The sequence below is a fragment of the Kryptolebias marmoratus genome, linkage group LG13 (genome assembly GCF_001649575.2).
Source record: "Kryptolebias marmoratus isolate JLee-2015 linkage group LG13, ASM164957v2, whole genome shotgun sequence".
In the NCBI taxonomy this organism is placed as follows: Eukaryota; Metazoa; Chordata; class Actinopteri; order Cyprinodontiformes; family Rivulidae; genus Kryptolebias; species Kryptolebias marmoratus.
In genome coordinates this window covers 17,306,378-17,330,206 of record NC_051442.1, presented here as the reverse complement: position 1 = coordinate 17,330,206, position 23,829 = coordinate 17,306,378, and the positions used below count along the sequence as shown (strand labels likewise).

Below are 23,829 nucleotides of genomic sequence, written 5' to 3'. Positions count from 1 at the left end.
TGGTGTTGAACACACTGTCACACACACCATCTGTTACTGCCAGCTCTCCTGGCTTGAGCAAACATGGCTACGCGTAGGTAATGGTGCAGACAAAAATTCTGACCTTGACACTGTCTCCTCCATGTGACCAAAGGTAGATTGATGAGAGCTGGTAATCCCTTTGATTTTGGTTCGTGTGACATGGACACCAGAATCCCAGGGTGCCTGGAAACCTGTTTATGTCCATGTTTTAATGAGTGGGGGTAGGGCATCGATTGCAAAAGACTGCATTAAATGTATTTTATTTTTATTTTAGGATACTGAGCTTGATTTATTCTTCCTTGCTTTTTTTATTTTGCTGAAATGAATTTCTTTTGGATTTCTAAAAAAAAAAAGACTAATGGAGTATACAATTGTAATTTTACATTTCTAATGACCACAAGTATGTTCATTCTCTGTGTTACTCAGTCACAATTGCCTTGAAGTGCCCAAATTTTGTGTTTTGTGAGTCTCACGCAATATTTTAAAAGCTTGTGTTTGTGCAAATGCTATGATGTCTACCTAAAACTAACTGGCAAATGTTGACTAAAAAACACATAAACTTGCAAAAAGCAGCATGTATGTAGTCCGCTAAAATAGTCAAAGACACATAATAATACAAACTCAGCTGTCTTAAAGGTTCTGTAAAGTAATCAAGTGCTCCTCCTAAAACCTCCTGATTGCGCTGAAGCTTTTAGTTTACCGGGAAGTGCTGAAATGCATTTCAAATTGTTTTCCAACAGAAGAAAATTACTATTTTTATTTTTACTGTGTTGATTTATATGATGCGTTATCTCTGCAGAATACCTCAAAGTTGGTATTCGGTTTCCATACTTCCCTTTTCTGTCTTTTTTCTGTTTGTAGGACTATAAAATGATTGTAAACCTCTCTTTTATCCTCAGTTCTGATTACCTAAAAGCACATTTTTCATCATATTTGTGAAGTCAATTACAATTAATACTAATCCCGATTGAGACATCAATATTTTACTCAGATTGTATGCTACTGTCACACTTTTTTTTTACTATTGCACCACACATATTTGCAATTTTTTTTTCTTGTGGGTTAAAGGTAAAAAAAAAAATAAATAAAATTATACTTTGTAAAACGTTTTAGTTTGTGGTGTATATAACAAGCATGGGAATGTAAAATCAATGATGCATTCAGTCATGGTTTTGGGGCTCTTGGTATTTGTTTTTTGAGATTTTCTGTTTGATTCACTTTGTTTATTAGTATGTTTCTGTCATCTTGTTTATTAAGTAAGGACTAAACTACATCATGGCATACCTAACTCATTGTTTTTGTTTGTGTGATGTTTTGTTCTTACATGTGATGTTTCTGCAGCATATCTGATGTCCATCAGCATCATCCTGCTGCAATTCTTCCATCAGCCTGTGGTAATAGCCAATTGTCAGCCTCTAGCTATGTGTTCACCCACAAGCTTCTGGGTCTCCATCTTGCTAGCGCTCTATGTTGCTCTACTCTGACATATTTCAGTCTGGCTGTTTGTTTTCTGTTCTTCTTGTCTATAGGTAAAGTCCAAACCAACATCACAACAGTTACTTGCACTAGGGCTGCACAGTATATCAAATTTGTCAGTATTGCAATATCAATGTGTGCCATATCAATATTAAAAAGGATTTAAATAAATCACTTACACACACTGCATGCAAAAAACATAAATTTGGCAACGTAATGGACCTCCACTTGTCTAAATGCACACATCTTGGACATAGACAGTGCTGTGAACATTGTAATGACAAAACATATGAGACTGTCAGAACTGATTTTGTTATTGCAATATTCAACAATCTTATCATAATGTTTTTCCAATATGCAGTTTTAACATGCACATCAATTTCTTCCACATCCATGTTTGTGGAATGAATAGCAACTAAATGTGTTGGTCTTTTGAACTGGTACACATTATGTGATTGAACATAGTACCCAAATTGTTCCAAAAACAAACAAAAAAAACCAAATGAAAATAAATAAAATGCTGTTTAAGTTGTTGGTACTCCATATACTCTGACAACACAATATGCACACAGCAGAAACCACATATCTTGGTGAACACATTTGTATTTACACAGTACATATGCCAAGATGACTCTAAAATGTCCCTAGGTGTGAGTGAGAGCATGAATGTTTTTTGTCTTGTTTATCTCTATGTGGCCCTGTGATGGACTTGTGACCTGTCCAGGGTGTCCCCTGCCTCTCACACAGTGACTGCTAGAGATAGGCACCAGAAAGGAGAAATTGATAAAAGAAAATGGATAGCTGGATATGCCAAGACCAGAAACAAATACATCACTGAATGTAGCTCTAATGAGATGGTTAAGAAAGACAAACAATAGCAACACTTATCACATATAAAAGCAGTAGAAGTACATCGCAATACTATGGCAGTGCAAAGTGTTGGCATATCTTAGCATGAAATTGTGTAATGGTGTTATTGTTTTCAATTTCATTAATATGATGTTAAGTTTCTAAATTGCTGCATTCATGCTACAATATTCTTTGACAAGTTGTTGTGAAGGGCATGCTGCATATGGTAGAGTATGAGATATGTCAACGTGGGATGTTGTGATGTTTTCTTAAAGCAACATTTTGAACACACTATAAAACAGCAAGACATATGCAAACGTAAGATGGGATTATAAATTCCATCTTAATGGCTTCATTTGGTTTCTGTTATTCTTGTTGCATTGTTGAAACCCTGAATTTGAAATTCAGCAATGTCAAATTCAGTACAAACTTGACATAAAAGGCATTAGTTTCAAAATCTAGTATCTAAATCTTCCAATCATTTTACCTTTCTTCAGGGTAAAAAAAAGAAAAGAAAAGTTAGTTAGGATTAATACTTTTCCAAAACCTTACAAGTACAACAGTTTGTTTTGTTTTGTTTTTTGTGTTTTATGCTTTAAGGCTGCACTACTCAAGTAAAACTCGTCAAGAAAGGAAAGGTCACTGCATCAACTTGACCGAAGATATTGCCAGAGTAAAAATGTACCTGTCTTGATATCTTAAATTTCCTTTCGTCAGGTGGATGAAATTCATCCACTTTAACTAACTCTCCTCTCTTTACACTCCCTCCATCATATGCAATTATTCGATCTGCTTCTGTCAATGCTGCGCCAAAAATGGTTTAATTGAACCCCTTGGATCGATAGCACCTGATACAGCCATCTCACTGTGGGGCTCTGCATTTATAATGCTATTGACTGTATTGAGCAGAATTGGGAAAAGGGAAGGGTGAACACCTAAGGCAGCAGGCAGGAATGAATAGCCATTTCTTCACACCTTGTGTTTTTTGTTTTTGTTTTTGTTTTGTTTTTTTTTTTTACTGTAAACATTAGGAATTAATGGCCTAGCATTCCTTAAACAAATGCATATTTCCCTGCACTTGTCATGCCAGTGTTTCAGTGTTTTAAACTTAAATCAGCATATGCTGGGAAGGGATAGTGTTAAAACCATTTTGGTCAAATTTGTGAAAGACACCCACAATCTCATGCATTATTTTGACATCTAGCTAGATGTGTTAGCACTCACAGAGAAGGTTCAGGATGACCTTCAGCTATTACCAAACCAGATTTAGTTCATTATCAAAAAAAAAAAATGGAGTTATAGCAATTTTTATGTTGGTTAATGTTGATTAACAGACAGGCACATTTGATGCTAACACTTGATGCCAAAGTTTGAAGCAAAAATGTTGTGCAATGTGCAGTGCTCACAATATATTTTCTGGTGTTACTCAGCTACCATCACACCAAACTTTAGTTTCAAGCTGAACTGAAATCATATCTCCAAAAATTGACATATCATGAATGTTATTTAGTGAAACACATCCACACAACATTGCTGGGGTCCACTTATCTGACCTAAAAGTTAAATAAACTGTTTTAGTGTTTACGTCAATAATTTCCAAAGTAGGTGATTGTGGGGCAGAGTTCCATCCTGGGTTCATGATGAGCGCTGTGCCCTAGCCAGCCAAGAATGTTTAATCACACATGGATTGTTTACATTTCTTCATAAATAACTAACTGCTCTGAATCACAAACTAATCTCAGGCTGTCGGCCTGTAAGCAGCTCATACCTTTTAATGACGGCTTGCATTCATGTCATGTTTGAAATAAAACTGTTTCTCACCTTATTTTTTGTGGAGATGTCCTCCTCTCTTTTAAAATTAAAATAGTTAGGATTGCTTGTGGCAAAAGGTCCTGTTTTTGTTGCGTGAAGCTAAGGGTTGGAGTGGTGCTTCCCTTTGAAGTGATCCGAACCAGAATTCTGATAATAATTCTCAAATAGGAGCTTATGGATCCCAGTCTGAGGAAGGTTTTTATCTTTCAGGAAGACAAAAAATTCCAGTGGTATTTTCTGGCCAGTTCGAACAATTAATTCCAACAAACTGAACTATATTGTGCTGGTATGATGAATGGCTGATCCTCAGCAGCTCAGCGGACGTCACAGTTCCAGGGTGGTCACAGAAAAAGCTGAAAACACCACAGTGGTTTCTTCAATATTCAGAATTACCAAAAATATATATATGAATTTCTTTTTTAATTTAATATTCAACAAAAAATGTATTGTATGTCTATATTGTCATTGATGTTGGCTTCAAAACATGTTTCAGTTCTGTCAAATTGACTGAGTTATACCCATTTCTGTGTATGGTTAGCACAGCCATGTTGAATAGGGTTGACTCCAAAGCTTAGTCAGTTGTAGATACATATTCAATTATTACTTTTTGAGAGTTTCAATAAAATATGTCTAGTAATTCATAAGATATTTTGCTATCAGAGACACAGAAACATACACAGACATAGGCATAACTATTATGACCTTCTGCCTGTGGCAGCAGGCAATAATGAATAGTAGGCAAAATAAAGTAGCTCTGTTTAAATGATGTGTGAATATTTGCATGTTTAAGTTTATGCTATATATATTTATAGTCAATAGAATATTTAGAAAGGTTCAGCTTTTTGAGAACAAATTAAATGTGATATATCAGAAGATTCATTTTGCTGTAATGTGATGGTTTACTGACTATCTCAAAACAAAACCAGGACAGGTTTTTTACTGCCCACAGCTGGAGCAATTATGTTTTGCCTGTTTCTGTGTGTTTGGTTGTCTGTACCTATATCAAAATATCTTATGATTCCCTGAGTGAATTTTAATTAAACTTTCAGGGTGTAATAACTAGATGTACATCTACAACAAATTAACTTTTTTAGCTAATCCAGCACAAAATGGCCACTTCAGCAAAAGGTTCTTAACAATCACAAAAATGTCTATAACTCTGTCAATTTCATGGTTATCGACATAAAATTTGATGTGGTAGCAGATAAAAATGAGCCTTAACTTGTACTCTTAGCACTGACTGATTGCCCAACATCTGTCTCTAAAACTGTTATAGTGACTATTAGAATCATCTCTGTCTCTTTGGTAGCAAAATATCTCATGAACCGCTGAACAGAATTTAATGCAAGTTTCAGAAAGAAATGATTGGGATTTACAACAGGTTTACTTTTGGACTTAACCCAATTCAAGATGGCTGCCACAGGCAGTTGACTTTAGACAACACAAAAAATGGATACATTTACAGATAGAAGTAGCTTAGCATCATTCTCAGCACATACTTAAGGTACTAAACTCCAACAATGACATCTTTGCTTAAATCTTTGACATGAACTTTTAGAGCTAACCCTGTCGACCCAATTCAAGATGGCAGTCCTAACTATTTGGCCAAAGCTTACACAAAAGTGACTACAAGCCAGTTGCATTTATAGACAGTGACTTAAAACTTGGTGTGACAATAGCTAAGAGTTAATCACAACACAAGTGCTAAGACACTGGACAAGATATGTTATTTTGAAGGTTTGACTGAAATGACTGTAACTGTCATTTCTCATCATAATATGATCATAGTTTAAAACACTGGCATGAAAGGCGGCAATATGCATTATTTCAAAGAATGCTAAGCCTTTAGTTTATTGTGTAGCCTATATGTAGTTTGCAAAAAAAATAAAAAACGGTTTCCTAAAATGTTCAGTTGGGCATAACATGCTACACCTCTAATTCATAAAGGACGATAAGACATAAACCCGAAGCTGATTTCCACTCCCCATCATTCCAGCTGCCTCTGGGATGTAATGTGGAGATTTGTGGCGGGGTTAGTTTGTCTCAGGGCAGCTGGGTGGATCTAGGAGGGGCTGAGCCATGCTGAGCCTTGCTGCGCCTGCAGCTCCTCACCTCTGACTGACTCAATCCCGTTTCCACCTTTCATCCTCTCAGCTTGTCCCGCGTCAGGATGGACGCGATCCGCTGCTCCTCGGACCCGGTGATGTGTTACCGGACTGCGGCGGGACGGCACTGACTGAAACGTGGGGGGTTTCTTTTTTCTTCTTCCTTTTCTTCTTTTTTTATTTTATTTTTTTGGAAAGGGGGCGTCGGTGATGTTTGAATTGGTGACTGTGGAGACTGCCAACGTGTCGGAGAGCCGACAGACCGCAGCTTTTCTACTGGTGCGCTCTTGGAGAGGAGGAACGGACATGTGAATGAGAAAGATTTCCCTCCGGCGGCTGAGAATTTGCTCATTTTACTTGTTTTAGTTTTCCTCAGAGAAAAAGAAAAAGAAAAAAAAAAACCCGGGACTGATCGATCAACTGATTGCTTTATTCTGATTAAAGAGAATTCATGCGCCCTTAGCTCATACGAGGCCAATATGCCAGAATGGGTTCTCTACACTATTTATTCCTCTGTGGACTTCTGTGCACCAGAACCGACGGTAAGTTGATGGTTTTATCTCCTCTTTAACGTCAGCTGCTTTCTTTGGAAAAGGTGATGTGACACGAAGCATATTTGACCCAAGAATATGCCGAGCGCTGTGCATGTTTCCCGATTGATTCTGTCGTTTTTCCCTCCTGAGATTTTGTGTTACTGTTGGTAGAATTCGTCTTGATATAAGAAATTGCTGCAGACCAACTCTTTTAATGACTTCGTTAGACAAAAAAATGCTTATTTATTCATGAGGGCAGCTGAAAATTAACTCATGTCTGACCAAATTCAAATCGCATGTGACATTCAAGTGCTTTTAACGTGTTCAAGCGGATAAAATTTACTTTTTGTGTGTTTGTCTGTTTAAAAGAAACAGACACCAGTCAATGTTTGTTTGATCTTCTACACACTTTGCATTTTACTTTGTTTGTCTTTTTGTCATTCGAATTTGCCTCTGTTTCTTCACTGTTTTTACAGTTCGCTTTTTCTATTAGATTACTAGTGGTCCTAAATAATTTCAAGCTAAATACCCCGCACTTAAATTTCCAGATGTGGCTCTGACACAGATACAAATCTTTTGGAAACTGTCTCCTCATTGTTGCACTTAAAAGAATACTGTGAAGAAATCTGCATAAAAGTCCGTGATTTTGAACAGGAAATCTTGCTTCATCCATCAAAATTTTGAACTCTGAAACATATAACACAACTGTGTTTCACTGGAGTAAATGTGATGCAATAGTTCACAGCACATGAAGCGGGTTTACATAGTCAGATGTTTCCTGGACTCTGGTAGTTCTGACTTTATTTTGCACAAAAATGACTAGTCATAGACTGATTACTTGGCAGACCTGTTTTAATCAGGTGATATTGTCCACTTAAAAAAAAACAGTTATTGACCATGCCTGTTAATCAATTACAAAGTAGAAAAATGAAGATGCACCAGCAGCTGCTACAATCAGCTTAAGCATAAATGAAATATACATATTGACCAAAAACTAAACAAACTGGTGTTTTAGATCAGCCATCAACTGCACTGATTTCTATAGAAAAAGTCAAATTGGTTGATTTGTAAAAGTGACATCAAATTCTAAAACAAACAAACAAACTAAGAAAAACAAACAAAAAACAGACACTGCTGTATATGCCATCTCAATGGTGAGCTTCAGGTTTATAGACAGTGTTAGACAGGTGCAGAATAAACTGTTAGGTTTTGCTTTTTTTCTTTTCTTAGGTTCTAGTTTGTATTGATTGCTGTTGATCTTTGGTGTTGCCTCACTGGATTTTTCATGCAATTAGATTGAGAAAAGTACTAAACGCTAAAATGACAACAAGTACATAAGGTTTGTGTAACTACCTGCACAGTGTAAACTTTGACTTCGGTGAAATGTCTCTCAGAAGGAGTATTTTTTTTCTCTGACTGACAGCACTGACAAACGTTTGTAAATTGTGATCTGGTGGAGAGGTTAATAATGAGAGCAGTGTGAGCACATTGTTTTTGGAGCACAAAGGGTGCCCATCATGACTGTATGATTTCTATAAATCTTGATTTTAAAATCATCTTCAGAGGTGGCTTTGTAATTTGACATTTCAATCTTGCGCTTTGAAATATGGACAATACTTGAATGATGAGTGCCCTTTGCTTGACAGTCAAATTAATCTTTCAGTTAGAAACTCAAATTGAGTTCTTCTGAACTTCACTGGAGGAAGGCTGTCACCTTAAATTGACTTTTATCAGCGTACCCTCTTCTTATAAGCCCTAAAACAGGCCGTTTTCTTCCACGAGCTTCTGATTTTCTGCTTCAGCACCATGGACAGTTCTCTATAAACACATACTTGTTGTAGAAAATTGGACACATAATATTTATGCTTAAAGGTTTGCAGCTGTCACTACTGTAGATGAGGTACATTTTAGCTACCGGAGCCTTCTACATGCTAATTATGTAAAGAAGCTTTCTAAAGTTTTGCTAAATCACTGTTGTATTTTTTTACTGCAATAGTTTGAACAATACTCCTAAAATGTTTTTTTTTGTTATGTGTCATTTAAAGCAATAGTTTGCCCATACTGAAAAGATTTCCGTGTAAAAGTCATAAAAAATAAAAGACTAGCATTCCTTGAAATATTCTTATTGCCCACTGCCTTTCAAAAATATTATTTTTTGCCTTTGGCCTTCAGTGGTGGTTAATAATTCTGATGTTGCTTGTTGTAGATAGCTTCACGAGCAGCCTCAGTTTGGAGAAACCATGTTCATATACAACAGGAAGGATGAGCTAATGGCTAGTCTTAAAACAGCTAAGATCAAAGTGGGTTGCTGCTGTCTTAAAACAACTCCTAACTCTTGATCTCATAGTACTTTATAAGAATGATATCTTAATATATCTTAAAATTATCACCACTGATTTTGGATTATCCAGTTATTCAGTTATTTAATGTTGAAATAACCATTCTGGCGAACATTGTTGTGAGATTTGAAGAACAAAGGCAAACTCTCCTTTGAAAATGGGTCTCTTTAAACTCTACTGACAAGCCAAAAATGGCTCGTCTGAATGAACCAACTTCCAAAGTAAATTTTGCCTTCTTAAAACATCTCAAAGTTTCACAGCAGTGTATGCAAACACCATTATTTTAACCCTTACTCTGGTGTCAGTTTCACATTACACAGTGTTTTTTTCAAAAGCATAAAAGAATTCCTGGTAGACGTGACCCCTGGATGCCTTGAAAGTCCTACATGTTGCTACTGCTGGTGCTATTTAGGTATGTAAAAATCCATAAAACTCCATGTGATTTACTGTGCAATGCAAAACTGACAACATTGTAAATGTCTGTTAAATCACTTTCACATGAACCGTTGACTTGAAGACTTGAACTGTTCTAAGATGGCACCAATCCACTTTGGTCTTGATTGTGTTCAGACTAGCCATTAGCTGGTCAATCTGGTTGGATTTCAGCTATTTCTCCAAACTAGGGATGAAGCCATCGCTAACAGACAAGACATGAAGCATTTCTAACACACAAAACCTGTTTCAATATGGCCAAATGTTTTTCTTATAAGAAGTTTAAAATAAATCTGTTTCTTTTGTCCCTGCTCATATCCATTTAGGGTCAAAGGTCACCCAGAGCATGAACTGAGAAAGAAGACAAATTTCGTTCACCAGTACATCTCAGGGGCAAAAAGACTGACAGGACCTCACAGAACCTTCTTGCTTTAATATGACATTACACCAGCTGCTGCTTCAACGTGCCACCCACGACTTAAAAAACAAAAACAAAAAAACTCATTTAAATTCTGTCGTCTGACTGCACCACTTTGAGAAGTCTCAGTGCAAACAACCAATTAGACAAAGTTAGTATTCCACCAAATCTGTGTTTGTTTGTGTGCTTTTTATGGATCCACACACATGAAGAAGATACACTGCAGAAGGAGCTTTAAAAGCCTTTTTTGAAACACAATGTATCACCCCGGTTCATATTGTTACCAGCTAATGGAATGCTTTTTGTCAACAAACCTCTTAACATTACCAACGTCACATCAATTTTATTCACATTTGCAACTTTATTTTGCTTGCTGCGTAGCAGGAAATCATCATGGGTGCAATTTGTATATTTGTCACCATCCAAGCCCAAAAGATAAGAACAACACTATTCTGTATTTATGTCTGTATTCACCTTATAAAAGTCTGCTTTAGCAGCTGAAACATCACATTCTATGTTGTTTGCATGAACACAACAAAAGACAGAAACCTTTTAACACAGATTTTTTTTTTTTTTTTTTTTTAATGAGCTCATGTACCATGAAACAGATTTGAGTTAGGATGCCTGTAAACAAACAATATACCTACATATGTCATTTTAGTGTCAAGTTTAGATGTGGAACTTGTAAAGCGGTACCAAATTTAGATAAGTTTGGCCTTCTTGTGAAAGGAAAGAATAATGAGAGTTTGAAATGCTAACTGGGCTGGGATTTAAAAACTTAAGACATTATTCTTAGAACTGTAGCTAGGATTAAGCGGCATTAAAAAAAATAAATTCTGCACAATAATACAGTTATGTAAACTGTTGAGAAGTGTAACCTTTATTCATCCTGCATATTACAGTGCAAAGTGCGAAATCCAATCCTCCCTCTGAGACAACATGTTTAATGATGTCAGTGTTTGATGGAATGCGTTGATGAAAAAGCTAATAAGATGTAATAATATTTCAGCTCCTGTCAGTAAAAGCAAACACAGGAGCTTCCTTGCAGGAACACAGCCACACTTGAGCAGGATGAACTGGACACAGATTAAGTTTTCTTTCAGGAACTACAATAAAATACCACTTAGCTGTATTCTACCAGTCTTATTTACAAATACTTTTTAGATTTATGGTTTACTCCTGTGAACAATATTTAGAGGGAAGAACTGACTAAATTGTTCAATTTTAAAAGGTTTTATTTTAATACATGTAAATCCTCACATTAAAATGACCAGAGCAGCAAATTTTAGCATATCTTGCAAAATGCTCTTACCCTTTTTGGGTGAAAACAATCCTCCAGTTTGACTTGTGGTCAATGCAACATCTGAAAACAGCATAAATAAAACTAGGTTTTGCTTTATAGCTATCACTAATCCAAGATAATATGGCAAACAAATAAATAATGTCACTGTTAGTAATTGATTGCTAGTCTTATATAACTAAACCTTTGGTGAATCGTGTTATATTGTATTTATGGCACTTATCACTTTTCCTTTAATAAACAACCTTTTTTTGTTTTGTTTTATTGTATGGTTAGTGTTGATGTTACAGTAAACTAATATCTTTATTATGTAACATGCTAATTTGCATTCATAAAGATGGGTTAAACAGTACTTAAAGAAGGGAATATATTATTTACATTAGTCAAAATATAGCTATTTGATCATTCAAAAATGTTTTGAAAGAAGTAAAACCTTACTTCATCAAAGGTATTAGGAATTGATAGATTCAATTCAATTCAATTTAATTAATTCTATTCTTTTATATTGCAACAGTTTTAAAAAATAGTGTAAATTCAGGATACTGTACTAACCAGCCAATAGGTCTTCTTCAAATACAGTGACATAGAAATCAGTTCAGCATAAATCAGTCTATTAAATCAAATTAATTTCAATATAATCCTTTTATAGTTTTACTTGATATTGTCAGATTTAGAATAAAATCCAATTGGTTTGTTTGTACAATATATTTAAAATCAGTAAGATATAAAAGTGACATTTGGTTAAAAACCGTTAATTTAAGAAAAGCCAGTGGATTGCACCAAATTCTTACTTTGATTCAGTTCCCCAATCCTAAACATATTCAGATCAGCTTCTGCATAGTTGATTTAATTTTAAGAAGTGATGTCAGCACAAACGGATTCAATAGTTTACCATTTTAATCCTATTTTCAGGTGGACTGATTAAAAAATCTCTCATATACCTCCCTTGTCTTTTTAAAAACACAAGTAAAATTTCATTAGTCTTTTATAAAACATTTGCTGTGCAAAATGTAACACAGTAATTTAGATGAAAATGCCTTTTTTCCCTTTTGTCAGCAGCATTTAAGCCTGTAGTTCACTGAACTGGGACTGTTTGCAACAAATTGTGTACAGCATTTGTGAGGGAGTTTCCAAAATCTCTCAGAATATTTGCAAAGATTCTTAATTTTATTGCATGAGACATATAGTTTCATTCCTGTTTTGCTGGAATTTTGAACATGTTTGAAAAATTGTTATGACAAATTCTCTCTCAGAATAATCACAAGGTTATCACAGGCATCTGGAACCCATGCTGAACTCTTCCCAGTTTAGTTTCCATGAGTCAAGTGCAGGAATTGTCAGAAAGTTTTAAGAGCGTTTGGTGATCTATAAAACCAATTTATGATTGATTAGAGATAAAAAGAAGAATAAATTGCAATCAAGTTGAGACATGGTTAAGAAAGTTTTTGACTAAATTTTCACAAAATTAAGACATTTTATCACTAAAGTGAGACAAAAATACTGTATTTGCACATCATGTGCAGGTACTATGTCACGCAAATGTTGCAATTTATTTGCAGTTACATACGTATCCAAATGTGTCATAATTACCAATTCACTGTGATTCCAAGTAAAAATTAGCATATTTTCTTGTAATTGTGTGTTTCCAATTAGTCATCAATTGTCACAGCCCAGTGAGAGATGAACTTTATATAGCACTTGGCAGGGGTCGTGACATTTTCAAGTAGAAGGAAATGACATGATGCTGCTCTACTTTACAGTTTTACAGACCTATTTGTAAATTTGTTTGAGCAGATGTTGGATGAAATACTTAGGTTTTGTATTCTCTCTTATTCAGTAATTTTTACACTTCAGTTTTAGAGTTCACTTTTGTTTGTATTTGCTTTTACTAGCTGATAAGGTTTAGGCAATGCCATTTGTGTACATCCTCATAAACACAATTATTCACATTTCTCATTTATATCATGGGATGCAATAGGACTGGTTTAAAATCTTATGATTAGACTATTTGTTTTGTTTTTTACCAGGACATCTTACTCTCGTTTTCTTTTAGGGTCCCGTCTTCGCCAGGAAGATTCTCCTCCTCGCATTGTTGAGCACCCTTCTGACCTTATTGTTTCCAAAGGGGAACCAGCCACTCTTAACTGTAAAGCAGAAGGTCGTCCAACCCCCACGGTGGAATGGTATAAAGATGGGGAGCGTGTGGAAACGGACCGGGAGAATCCTCGCTCCCACCGAATGCTGCTTCCCAGCGGGTCCCTCTTCTTCCTGCGCATTGTGCATGGACGACGCAGCAAGCCAGATGATGGCAACTATGTGTGCGTTGCCCGAAACTATCTGGGAGAAGCCGTAAGCCGAAATGCATCTCTAGAAGTAGCATGTAAGTCTGACTTTTCATCATGTTCTCTGAGCCAAAAGAAAAAAAAAAGGGTTATGTCACGGTCAATAAAATCTCAGTGTTGCATGAAAGAAAAATGGTTATGCAGGATGTGTCAAGGTTGGTAACCTTTCATGGGCTGTATGAAAATGTGAAAATGTGTAAATGTTGCATTTGAGAAAGGTAGGGTTCATGTTAAATTAAGTGTAACATTTTGGGGCAGTTGTGCTACAGGATCCATAGAAGATGTCATCTGTCATAATATGCGCAGCTTCACCTTTCGGCTGAACCTGCAAACGCGGGAGTGTGTGTATGCTGAGCACGTGTGCACGTATGTGTGTAAATATGTTTTTCAGACTCTTGGCGAGACCTGTTTGGATGACCTGCTTGAGTAATGTATGGACAAAGCTGTGAACCGCTCCAGGGAGGAGCAAAGAAGGGATGGGGGGCAGGATTTTAACCTAGCTAACTCTCTTTCACTGTTTGGGTTTGGAAAGATGCAGCCAACTCCCAGCCAGATCTCTCCCTGGGTGGGAGAAAGGCGCTCTGGGCTATTCACATTTCCATTATGTGCTAAACAGAGCTGATTTCTTGCCATGAACACGATGCACACATGCTCGGACGCTCACACTGATATACACGCATGCACGCACAAACACACTCTTTGTTTTCTGCTTTCTGCTCTCATAGATGGGGTTTTCAAAGCAAACACTATATTGCAGTTTTCTTTAAAAAATGCAGAATATTAGACCATATAAAGATGAGACCAAGAGATAATGTTATGAATGGCTTACCTTATACCATAAATTATTTATTTTTATTTATGTATTTTTGTTGTAAAAGGTCTCTTTGTGTGTGTGATAAGAAAAGGAATTGTCAGTGTCAAAATTATGGTCTTTATGTTGCTGTTGGAGCTTTGGGGTATATATGACCTGCTGTGGGTCTGTACATTGCTTTATCAGAAAATCATGGTCTGGAAGGGTAAAAAGACAGATAAAAACTATAAACCTCATAGCAAGTAAAGTTGAAATGGTTTTTGAGATCCTTTTGACCTTTTGTGCTCCACATCACATTTTTGTCTTTGATGCCATTTCTGCGTTAGACAACTGATCAGTCAGCTGATATTTTGTGCATTTTTTTTCATCTTAACAAAAAGTTACTTGTCCTGGAAATTCTAACATTTATTGAAAAGTCAAGCATGTAAGAAAAAACGAACAAACATGCATACATATGTGTGTATGTTCGTCAAAAAAAACTGCACCAAGTTTTACAAACACAAAGATATTCTGGTGTTTGATGCTGAACTAGATTACAGTCTAGTGCTAAAGTTGTTAGAAAAGTTTCTCCCTTTGACTGTAATTAGAATTCACACTGCATTACATTTACCATTTACATTGGGCATCTTAAACTGTACAGCTGTGTTTGAAGCTTGTGAATAATTCCCTCTCATAAAGAAGCCAGAGACCCAAAACTGTCGTTGGTGTCAAGAGAGTCCTGTTATGGCTGCCTCAATGATTCCCTTTACTGAATAGAGACTGACTTTATGAACACAATGACTGTGTCAGACTACATTTGTGGGGATTTTCTGGTCCTCTTTAAGCACCATATTGCTAATCTGTATTTTATAGCTCTGACTAATTTTCTAGCTGTAATACTGAAGGAGCGATATGGCATTTTCATCAGCAACACGTGAAGGAAAAGTAAGATATAGTGCTTTAACAGTGGAGAATCCGACACGCACTAGCTAAATCTAGATATGACAAAATAAAGCTTTAATGTTTGCCCCTGAGCAGCTCTTATGTTTTATGAAATGCTGGAATGATGTGAGTCTTGATGATGTATTGCAGCATGCAGAATCCCTGAAGCCATCCCTGAGACCCACTGGTGTGCATTTGACTAAATATATGTGTACAAAACCATCATTCCTGAGTGAGGACATTCTGAGAGATCGATGATTTCTCAAGAAAATCACATCATTCTAGATCTGTAATCTTTAGTTGCTTTATGAACCATGTAGACTCACCACAGGACCTTTTTGTGTTCTTATTTTGAACACAAGAAATGTCACGTATGTGCTACAATTTTTAGGTGCGTGACTGTATTGTTATAAACCAAATACTGTAGCTTTTTCTGTTTTATTGTTCAGCAATCTTAGCTACTACTGCCAAGTTATCTTATGTTTGTTTTATTTTTTTAACATGCTTAAACAATGCCAGTAGGCTATTTTGCTTGGGCTTCTCTAAAATCAAAAACTGAATGACCAAGCCAGCTGCTAGTATTCTTTGTTTGCAGGATATTATATTTTCAGGGAAGAAGAATCATACGACTCCCGCAGGGCTTCAGGTTCTCGTCAGTATTGCTGCAGCCAAAGTTGTCATGCAAAGCTCCGGGTGGGAGCAAGTGGGTAGATGAAAGTGCTGCGGGGATGATCTGACAATGAGTATAGCTCAGAATGGTCTTATTTTTTTCTTCAGGAGTCCACACACAACTGCAAATTTCCTAATGGGTTGTAGCAACATATCTTAACCAGTGGTTCAGAAAATGTAGCTAACCAGAGGGGTGCTGCTCCCGCGGGGAACATTTCTGCTGTACAAGCTCAATTTTGGTGGTTTGTCATGCATTTTGTGAGCTTCAGCCTACTGAAATTTGACGAGGCATTATTCATTCCATCTGATGCAAAACACTTCAGCTGTCTGAGATGGCAGCAGAGCCTAAAATATGTAAATTATGCAGCTATGCCAAACAAATCTACAGCTGGCAGGTTGGCAAAACAAATAACCAACCTCACAGCATTTGTTTTCTATTAATTAGCTACAGAGACATTTATTTCTACTCATTTGTTAGTAGAGCCTATGACAGTTTTAAAATTTGGGGCTTTTATCAGTTTACTTCTTGTGGCTAATCAGGTTTACATCAATACAACTGCATTAACACAGAGACAATACCAACATTTTTTATTGTTTAATCTGTATTAAATGTTTTTGGATGATGATGTTTTTTTTTTTGTTTTGTTTTGTTTTTTTTTCCTTGAATGGTAGATTTGCAGGGAAAGAGATTTCCAGTGACCCCAAAGCTTATATTACTTAGGAATGAATGTATTAATGTTTATATAACGCTATTATTTTCTGCCTAGACTTGCATACAGTGGCTTCAGAAAATATTCCTTCACATTTAGAAATTTTTGTTATCCTGCAGCCTGCTGCGACAATTGTTTAAACTTATTTCCTGTTTTTGGTATTATTATTATTATTATTGGTAGTAGTAGTAGTAGTTTTAGTAGTAGTAGTATTATCTACCCTTAGTACCCAATGATGAGAAAGTGAAAACAGAGTATTGTAAATTTTTGTACATTTAAAAAAAACAACAGAACAATCACATCTACTTAAGTATTTAGACTGTTAACTGTGTTCAGATACATTTGGCAGAAATTACAGCCTTTATTTGTTTTCTGTTTTGCCGCAACATGCTTTGCAGGACTGATTTAAGTGGTTCCCTGCCATTGTTTTCAAAACTGTCAAGCACAGTCAGGTTTGATGGGGACCGTTGGTGGACAGCCATTTTCAGAGATGTTTAATAGGCTTCAGGCCAGGGTAGTGGCTAGACTATGCTGATACATTCACATAGTTGTCCCTAAGCCACTCCTGTGTTGTTTTTGGTGTGTGCTTTGGGTCATTGGCATGTTTGAAGGTGAGCTTTTGACCCAGTCTGAGGTCCGGAGTTCTGTGGAATGGGTTTTCATTGTGGACATATTTGTACTTTGCTCCATTCAGCTTTCCCTAAGCCCTTGCCAGTTTCCCGGTCTCTGCTGCTGAAAAGCACCCCCACAGCATAATGCTGCCACCACCATGTTATGCTGTTGTGATTATGTTGGACAGATGAGAAATGGTGCCTGGTTTCCTCCAGACAGAATGTTAAAAAAACTGGGCCTAAACAGTTGAATCTTGGTTTCATCAGACCACATAACCTTGTTCCTCACAGCCTGAGAGTCCTTCAAGTGGCTTCAAGTGTTTTGTACTGAAGTGACACTTCCATCTAGCTACTCTGCCATAAAGGTCAAAACCCATGATTAGAACTGAAGAAATCATTTGAATGAGAGATGAAATGTTTTGAAGAAACAAACAAACAACAGCAAAAAAAGAAGGCCAGTAACTATATCTAACCACTCATGAAGGCCCAGATTACTTGAAGCCTGCAGATCTGATTGTCCTTCTGAAACTTGGTCCCCTCTCAACACAGGATCTCTGAAGCTTAGTCAGAGTGATCATCAGGTTCTTGGTCACCTCTCTTATAATGCCGTTTTTCCTCTGCTACTCAATCTGGCTGGACAACCAGCTCATGGAAAAGTCCTAGTTGTACTAAACTTCTTCTGTTTGAAAATCATGGAGGCTGCTGTACTCCTGGGAGACTTCAGTGCAGTAAAAATATATGTGGCCTTCCACAGATCTGTGCCTTAACAACCCTGTCTCTGAGCTCTGCAGGCAGTTCATTGACCTTATGGCTTTGTTTTTGCTCTAATATGCATTGACAACTAGAAGTCATTTTACAGAAAGAAGCATAGCTTTTTAAATAATGTTCAGTTTAATTTTTCACTGGTGGATTCAGATCTCTGTGTAGGAACAGCTTAGCAGCTATCAAGAAAAATGGGAGACATTTGAGCTAAATTTCAAGTATCTTTGCAAAAGGTCTGAATTATTATATACTGTAGTTGTCATGTTTCAAATATTTAAATAAATTTAAAAAAATTAAAAAAAATTTCAGTTTAACTTTGACAATATAAGGTACTGAATGAGTTTAACAACTATAGCATCAGAGAGAAGGATGAACAAATTGTAAAAAGTGAAGTGACTTGAATATTTTCTGAAGCAACTGTAAATAAAAATAAAAGGAAAACACTGAAAAAAGAAAATCTGATCCGTAGGCTAGTGAGGGAGAATATTTACAATATTAGTTTGTAAAACATCATGTGGCACAAATCTGAAGCATTTTCACCTCCATTGAAATTCTATTTCCTGAGCAGACTTGCCAGGTGCATATTCGACACAAAAGATAACATCAGCCATTTCACAGAGAAACAAGGCCATGTCTGTTTGTTGTTCTAAGGTCTTGTATTTTTACCTTGATAAACATAAATTGTGTTTGTGGTTGTCATTTCATTCTCACAGCTACAAATATAATTTTGATAATCAGCCACCACATGCTGTCAATGTGTACAATCACACTTGGCTTTCCATGTCTTCGAGGCTGCTAAGTTAGAGGCTGCAGCTGCAACCTCGAGGCCATTGGCCGACTGGCACTAATCATCAGACTGAGTGGCTGGTGATGGAATTAGAGCAGCTTCTTTAAACTATTAAGAGTGGACCAAAAGGAATCAACAATGATGTGTTGACAGGAGTTGTGGGTGGAGGGTCAGCCAATACAAGGGTGTTCATTAGCACAGAACTCTGGATAAGTAAACCTCGATGTGTATTTGACTGTTCCAAAAAATTAGATTTATATTTATTGTCACTCAGCCAGGTTTTTAACAGTCAGTCTCTTCAAAGGCTTTGTTAGTGCACTACTGTACTGCATAGTAAGATTAGATGCAATTTTACATTTTAGTAGAAAAACATGAGTAGATTTTTTATTTAATCTCCAAGATTGTGCATTATGTAATATAATCATATTATTTGTGTCTCATATATATATATATATATCTATATATGCCACACTATTTCACATTTCACATTTACTAAACATTTTGATATCAAATAACTTGAGTGCAAAATTCAAAGGGAGAGTGCTGGCTGCAGAAATTACAAGTCTAATGTAACCCAGCAACAACAGGTCTACACCAGATCAGTGGTGCTTTAAAGCCTAAAGACCTTTTTAGCTTGGGATGAATTCTAACATCATTGTGCTGGCATTCTCACAAAAAAAGAGATGCCCAGATTGTTTTCTAAAGATGTTGCAAGTCAGTCATTTTAGTTTTGACTGGAAGCTTACTAACTTCTTAGTTAATGGAAGTGTGATTTTTCTACAAGAAATTTAATGATAAATTATTTTGTTTTGGTATGGGGATGACACTGCTGCTTATATGAATCTGGTAATCTATTCAATAAATATGTTACAGGACACTCATGAGTTAGTGTTCCTCTAGCAACTACAGCTCTAAAACTTGCATCTTCCATGTCCCATCTCAAGAAAAGGTGTAAAAAAGCATCTAGACTTGCATAACTTTTAAAAAACAAGAGGGAGAAAAAGATATAATGAAAAGAAATCTTTTTAAATAACTTAAAGCATAGATGGCAAAATCTCTGACATAGAGAATACCAATGGAGTAGTGCATTAGTGGTATAGTTCCTTTTAAATTAATAATTAAAGTCCACTTCTTTCAGTTTTACATGCAAACAAACAGTCATCTGATGCTAACTGGATCTTAACAGGTAAGAAAAAAAAAACTTAAGATTGAATGTCATATTACATAGTTGTTGTTTTTTAACAAAAACAAAGTAAAAACTCAGAAGCAGTGTGAAGAAAAAGAAGTTTACCCCATGACTCAGTAACTTGTAGAATCACATTTAACAGCAATAACTTCAAGTTGTCTTCTACTTGACATTAATGTTTTCTTAAAACATTGCAAACGAATCTCTGTCCCGATCAGCTTTACAAGTTGCATCAGTTGCAAGGTTTACAGACATCTGTTTATACAGCTCTTTTAAGTCCAGTATGGGTCTTGACTCTGGCTTGTGTTACTTTCAGATTATCTGATGGAGATTTGCTGGTGTGCTTGCAATCATTGTCTTGTTGGACGACCCAATTTTGGCCAAGCTTTAGCTGTCAGGCAGCTGGTCTCACATTTGACTCTAGAATACTTTGGTTTGCAGAAGGTTTATGGTCAACACAGTTTCTGCAAGGTGCCCAGATCTTGTGCCTGCAAAGATGACCAAATCATCACACCTCCACACAACATGCTTAAGTGTATGAAGTGCTTTAGTTGATATGCTGTGTTTGATTTTCTCCAAATGTGGTGATGTGCATTAGGGCCAAACAACAGACAAGCAGGATGACAGCAGATACCAACTGAAAACATGCAGCAGCAGGGCTGAGAGTATATTAATTGAGAGATGTCAAAAGAATAGAAAAAAATCCTTGTTTTTCTGTCAGATTAATTTATTATACACAGTTTTTTCATCTTACTGGCTTCATTTTTATCCTTCTCAATTATATAGAATTGATTAGCTACATAAAATATTCAACTGATATTTGTAAATTCAATTGGCAAAAAGGACCTTCAGCTGAAAATAATATTTTTGTTTTGCGTTTTTGTGTTTTCTAGAAAGAAAAAGAAGTTGACATATTTTTCATTACATTTCTGGGATTAACTGTACTTGAACAATATTAAAACAAGCAAAGCTAAAAGTTTAACACAAAACAATTTACCTTCATTTGCAAATGTGTTTTACCAAACCAAATTAACATCATTAGAATGGAAATTAATTATGTTCCATTCCACAAGATGCCAAATACTTGTGTACAAAGCATATTTTATTCAATTTAGGACTATTAAAGTTCATTTAAATTTAACATCTGTTTGTGGTATGCCTTAGCTTCAGAAAGAAAGAAGCCAGTGGGCAATAGAGTATGCAATAAACATTGCAGGCTAGTTGGTTTAATTGGAGAGTGAAAATTGCTCTCTCCAGGCTTGAAATGGTCTTATTTCACAATGTACATCACTTGGATGTGTCTGTTTACCCACTGTTGTGCTTTCAAAGTAGCATATAACACACTGTTGGTTGATTAAATATTCAAGAGATTTAGACATGAGCTCTGTGTGAGAGTTATGTTGTTAAAACAGAGTTAGCACTGGTAAAAAGAAAATGTGCAACACTTTCAAATCCACCTTAGAGGCATTTTCAATGTGCTTTAAAAAGTGACAATTTGCTACTTCTTTTTTTCAACTGACAATATCCAAAGTTAGTGCCTGCCAACCCTGTCAGGCAGATGTTTTGTATGAGCAGATAGGGAGGTCACTGAACCTGTCCAGAAGCCCTAATAAGAACCTTTTCCTTTTTGACTTCTTGCTTCTGGAAACCTGTATTGCAAATAGAATTGTCTGATCTCAGCTGATCTTTCTCAGCTCATAAGATAAAATTTGAGTTTTAGTCATTTTAGATTATTCATTACATATAGCCACATCTGCACTTCCACCAGTGCAACTTTAGGTATGATCTCGACAAAATTTAATGCTACCTAATTTGTTCTCCACTGATTATAATTCAATAAGTGGTTTCTGATCCTGGAAAATGTTAAAAATCTTAACTAGCTAACTGAGCATCTTACTTTCATCCATAGCTGTTATGTACACACAAAAATAAATGAGACAAGCGCTAGCTTCAACTATGTGCCTACCATTCCTTGAAGGAATGCAATTCGCTCACAATTTTATGGAGTTATATGGAGCTCAATATATGTCAATTTGACTAAGTTACAGCCATTTTGTGTTGCTGTGGTGGCCATCTTGAATTAGATTGACTCAAAAAATCAATGATTTGTAGTTGTTGCATCCAGTGATTACTTTCTGGCAGTTTAATAAAATCCATCTATTGGTAGTAATTTGCTAACGGACAAACAAGGTTGACACAAAAAGTTAATGGCAGTTTTAGGCAAAAGTGCTGTGCAGTGTGGAGTGCTCAGAGTATATTTCGGGGTTGATGCTCACCCACTACCACCCTAGTTTTTGCTCAGTATCTGTAAAACTTAACTGGGTTACAGGCATTTTTGTGTCTTTCCTAAGATTGCTTAGCTGTGGCAACCACCCTAACTTAGGGGTTGGCACCAATAAATTAATCTGCTGTATATGTAAATCTTATGATTTCTGTCTGAGAGTTTCAAGGAAATCTGTTCAGTGGATTAAGAGATATTTTGCTAACACAACAGACAAATAATCACATGCACATACAAGCTCAGACACAAGCAAAAATATTATTACCTTCACTGAAAAGTGTAATAATGAACACGTTTGTTTTGTACAGCTGTCGTTATGCCTGTGCTAAATGTGTAATTATTCAAAACTTAGTTGATCAGACACAAAGTAAAAATATATAAATAAATAGCAAAGTTGATGTGTTCCTATTTCATTTGTAATCCCAGTCAAAGTGGTGCTTTTATTAGTTTGAACATCTTGCCGCTGTTTGGCAGCCTGTAATCAGCCATCAGTTACTTGTGTGCAAACCTGGAACATAATAATAATAATAATAATAATTTACAGTAGCTATTTGAAGGGCATTAAAATGAAGGCTAGCAAAAATAAACAGGAGCCTAAAAGAATTAACTAGAAGAGTCCACTAATGCATCTCTGAGCGTGCTGTGTTTTTGATTAAATCTTCTTGTAGCTTTAGGTGGTGAGTACAAGCGACCCTGTTCTCAGTTTCTATGGTTGCCAGTGTGGTTAGGAGGGCCAGCCCTGAACTTATGAAATTAGACAACTGAGAAAAAGCTGAAACACCCTACAGCCTTAATCTGCATAAAGTTCAACTTGTTCTCACTCAAGTATCATATAACTGTGTTTTCCAGATTTGCACAAAGTACAACAAATAAAGACAAAAAGTAGCTCTATACTTTTTTAAGTTGAGTATTGCAAATAAATGTAATATTCATTCACTCTTAAAATTCACTTTTCCTGGTTATCATCACAAGAGGTTAGGACCTGTTCCAGCAGTTGTTGGACAAAGACATGGTTGCATTATCGACTGTTCACTTCAGACCAGCGACTTTCAACCACATGCTCTCAAATTGCGGTTAAATACTGTGAGACAAATCATTTACTTCATTAAGCAGGTGTATGGATAGTGAAATAAAATAAAGGCAATGGGGAGACAATTCTGAGAATAAATGAATACAAACTGTCCAGACAAAAGTCTCAGCTAAGATTTGAACCAGGAATGAATTTGCAGTTTGTAGTAACAGCAATCCACTGCAAAGATTCTCTCTGGTATTGTCTGAGCTTCGTTTCTATTGCCCCTCGCCAAAAGGAGTTGGTAGAAACTTATGTCTATGTACAGGTGCTGGTCAAAATTAGAATATCATGAAAAAGTAGATTGATTTCAGTAATTCCATTTAAAAAGTGAAACTTGTATATTATATTCATACATTACATACAAACTCATATATTTCAAATGTTTATTTCGT

At 36.1% G+C, this 23,829-nt stretch overlaps 1 protein-coding gene across 1 annotated transcript in view; it reads left to right on the top strand.

The window, feature by feature from the left end:
- The first annotated feature begins 6,200 nt into the window (after positions 1 to 6,200).
- LOC108233822 (roundabout homolog 2) overlaps positions 6,201 to 23,829 on the top strand; it is a 91,943-nt gene continuing 74,314 nt past the window's right edge. Inside the window, exons 1-2 of the mRNA XM_025005172.2 lie at positions 6,201 to 6,805; positions 13,339 to 13,665. Of these exons, the coding sequence (XP_024860940.1) occupies positions 6,751 to 6,805; positions 13,339 to 13,665 (382 nt within the window). The 5' untranslated portion in view covers positions 6,201 to 6,750. The remainder of the gene's footprint in view (positions 6,806 to 13,338; positions 13,666 to 23,829) is intronic.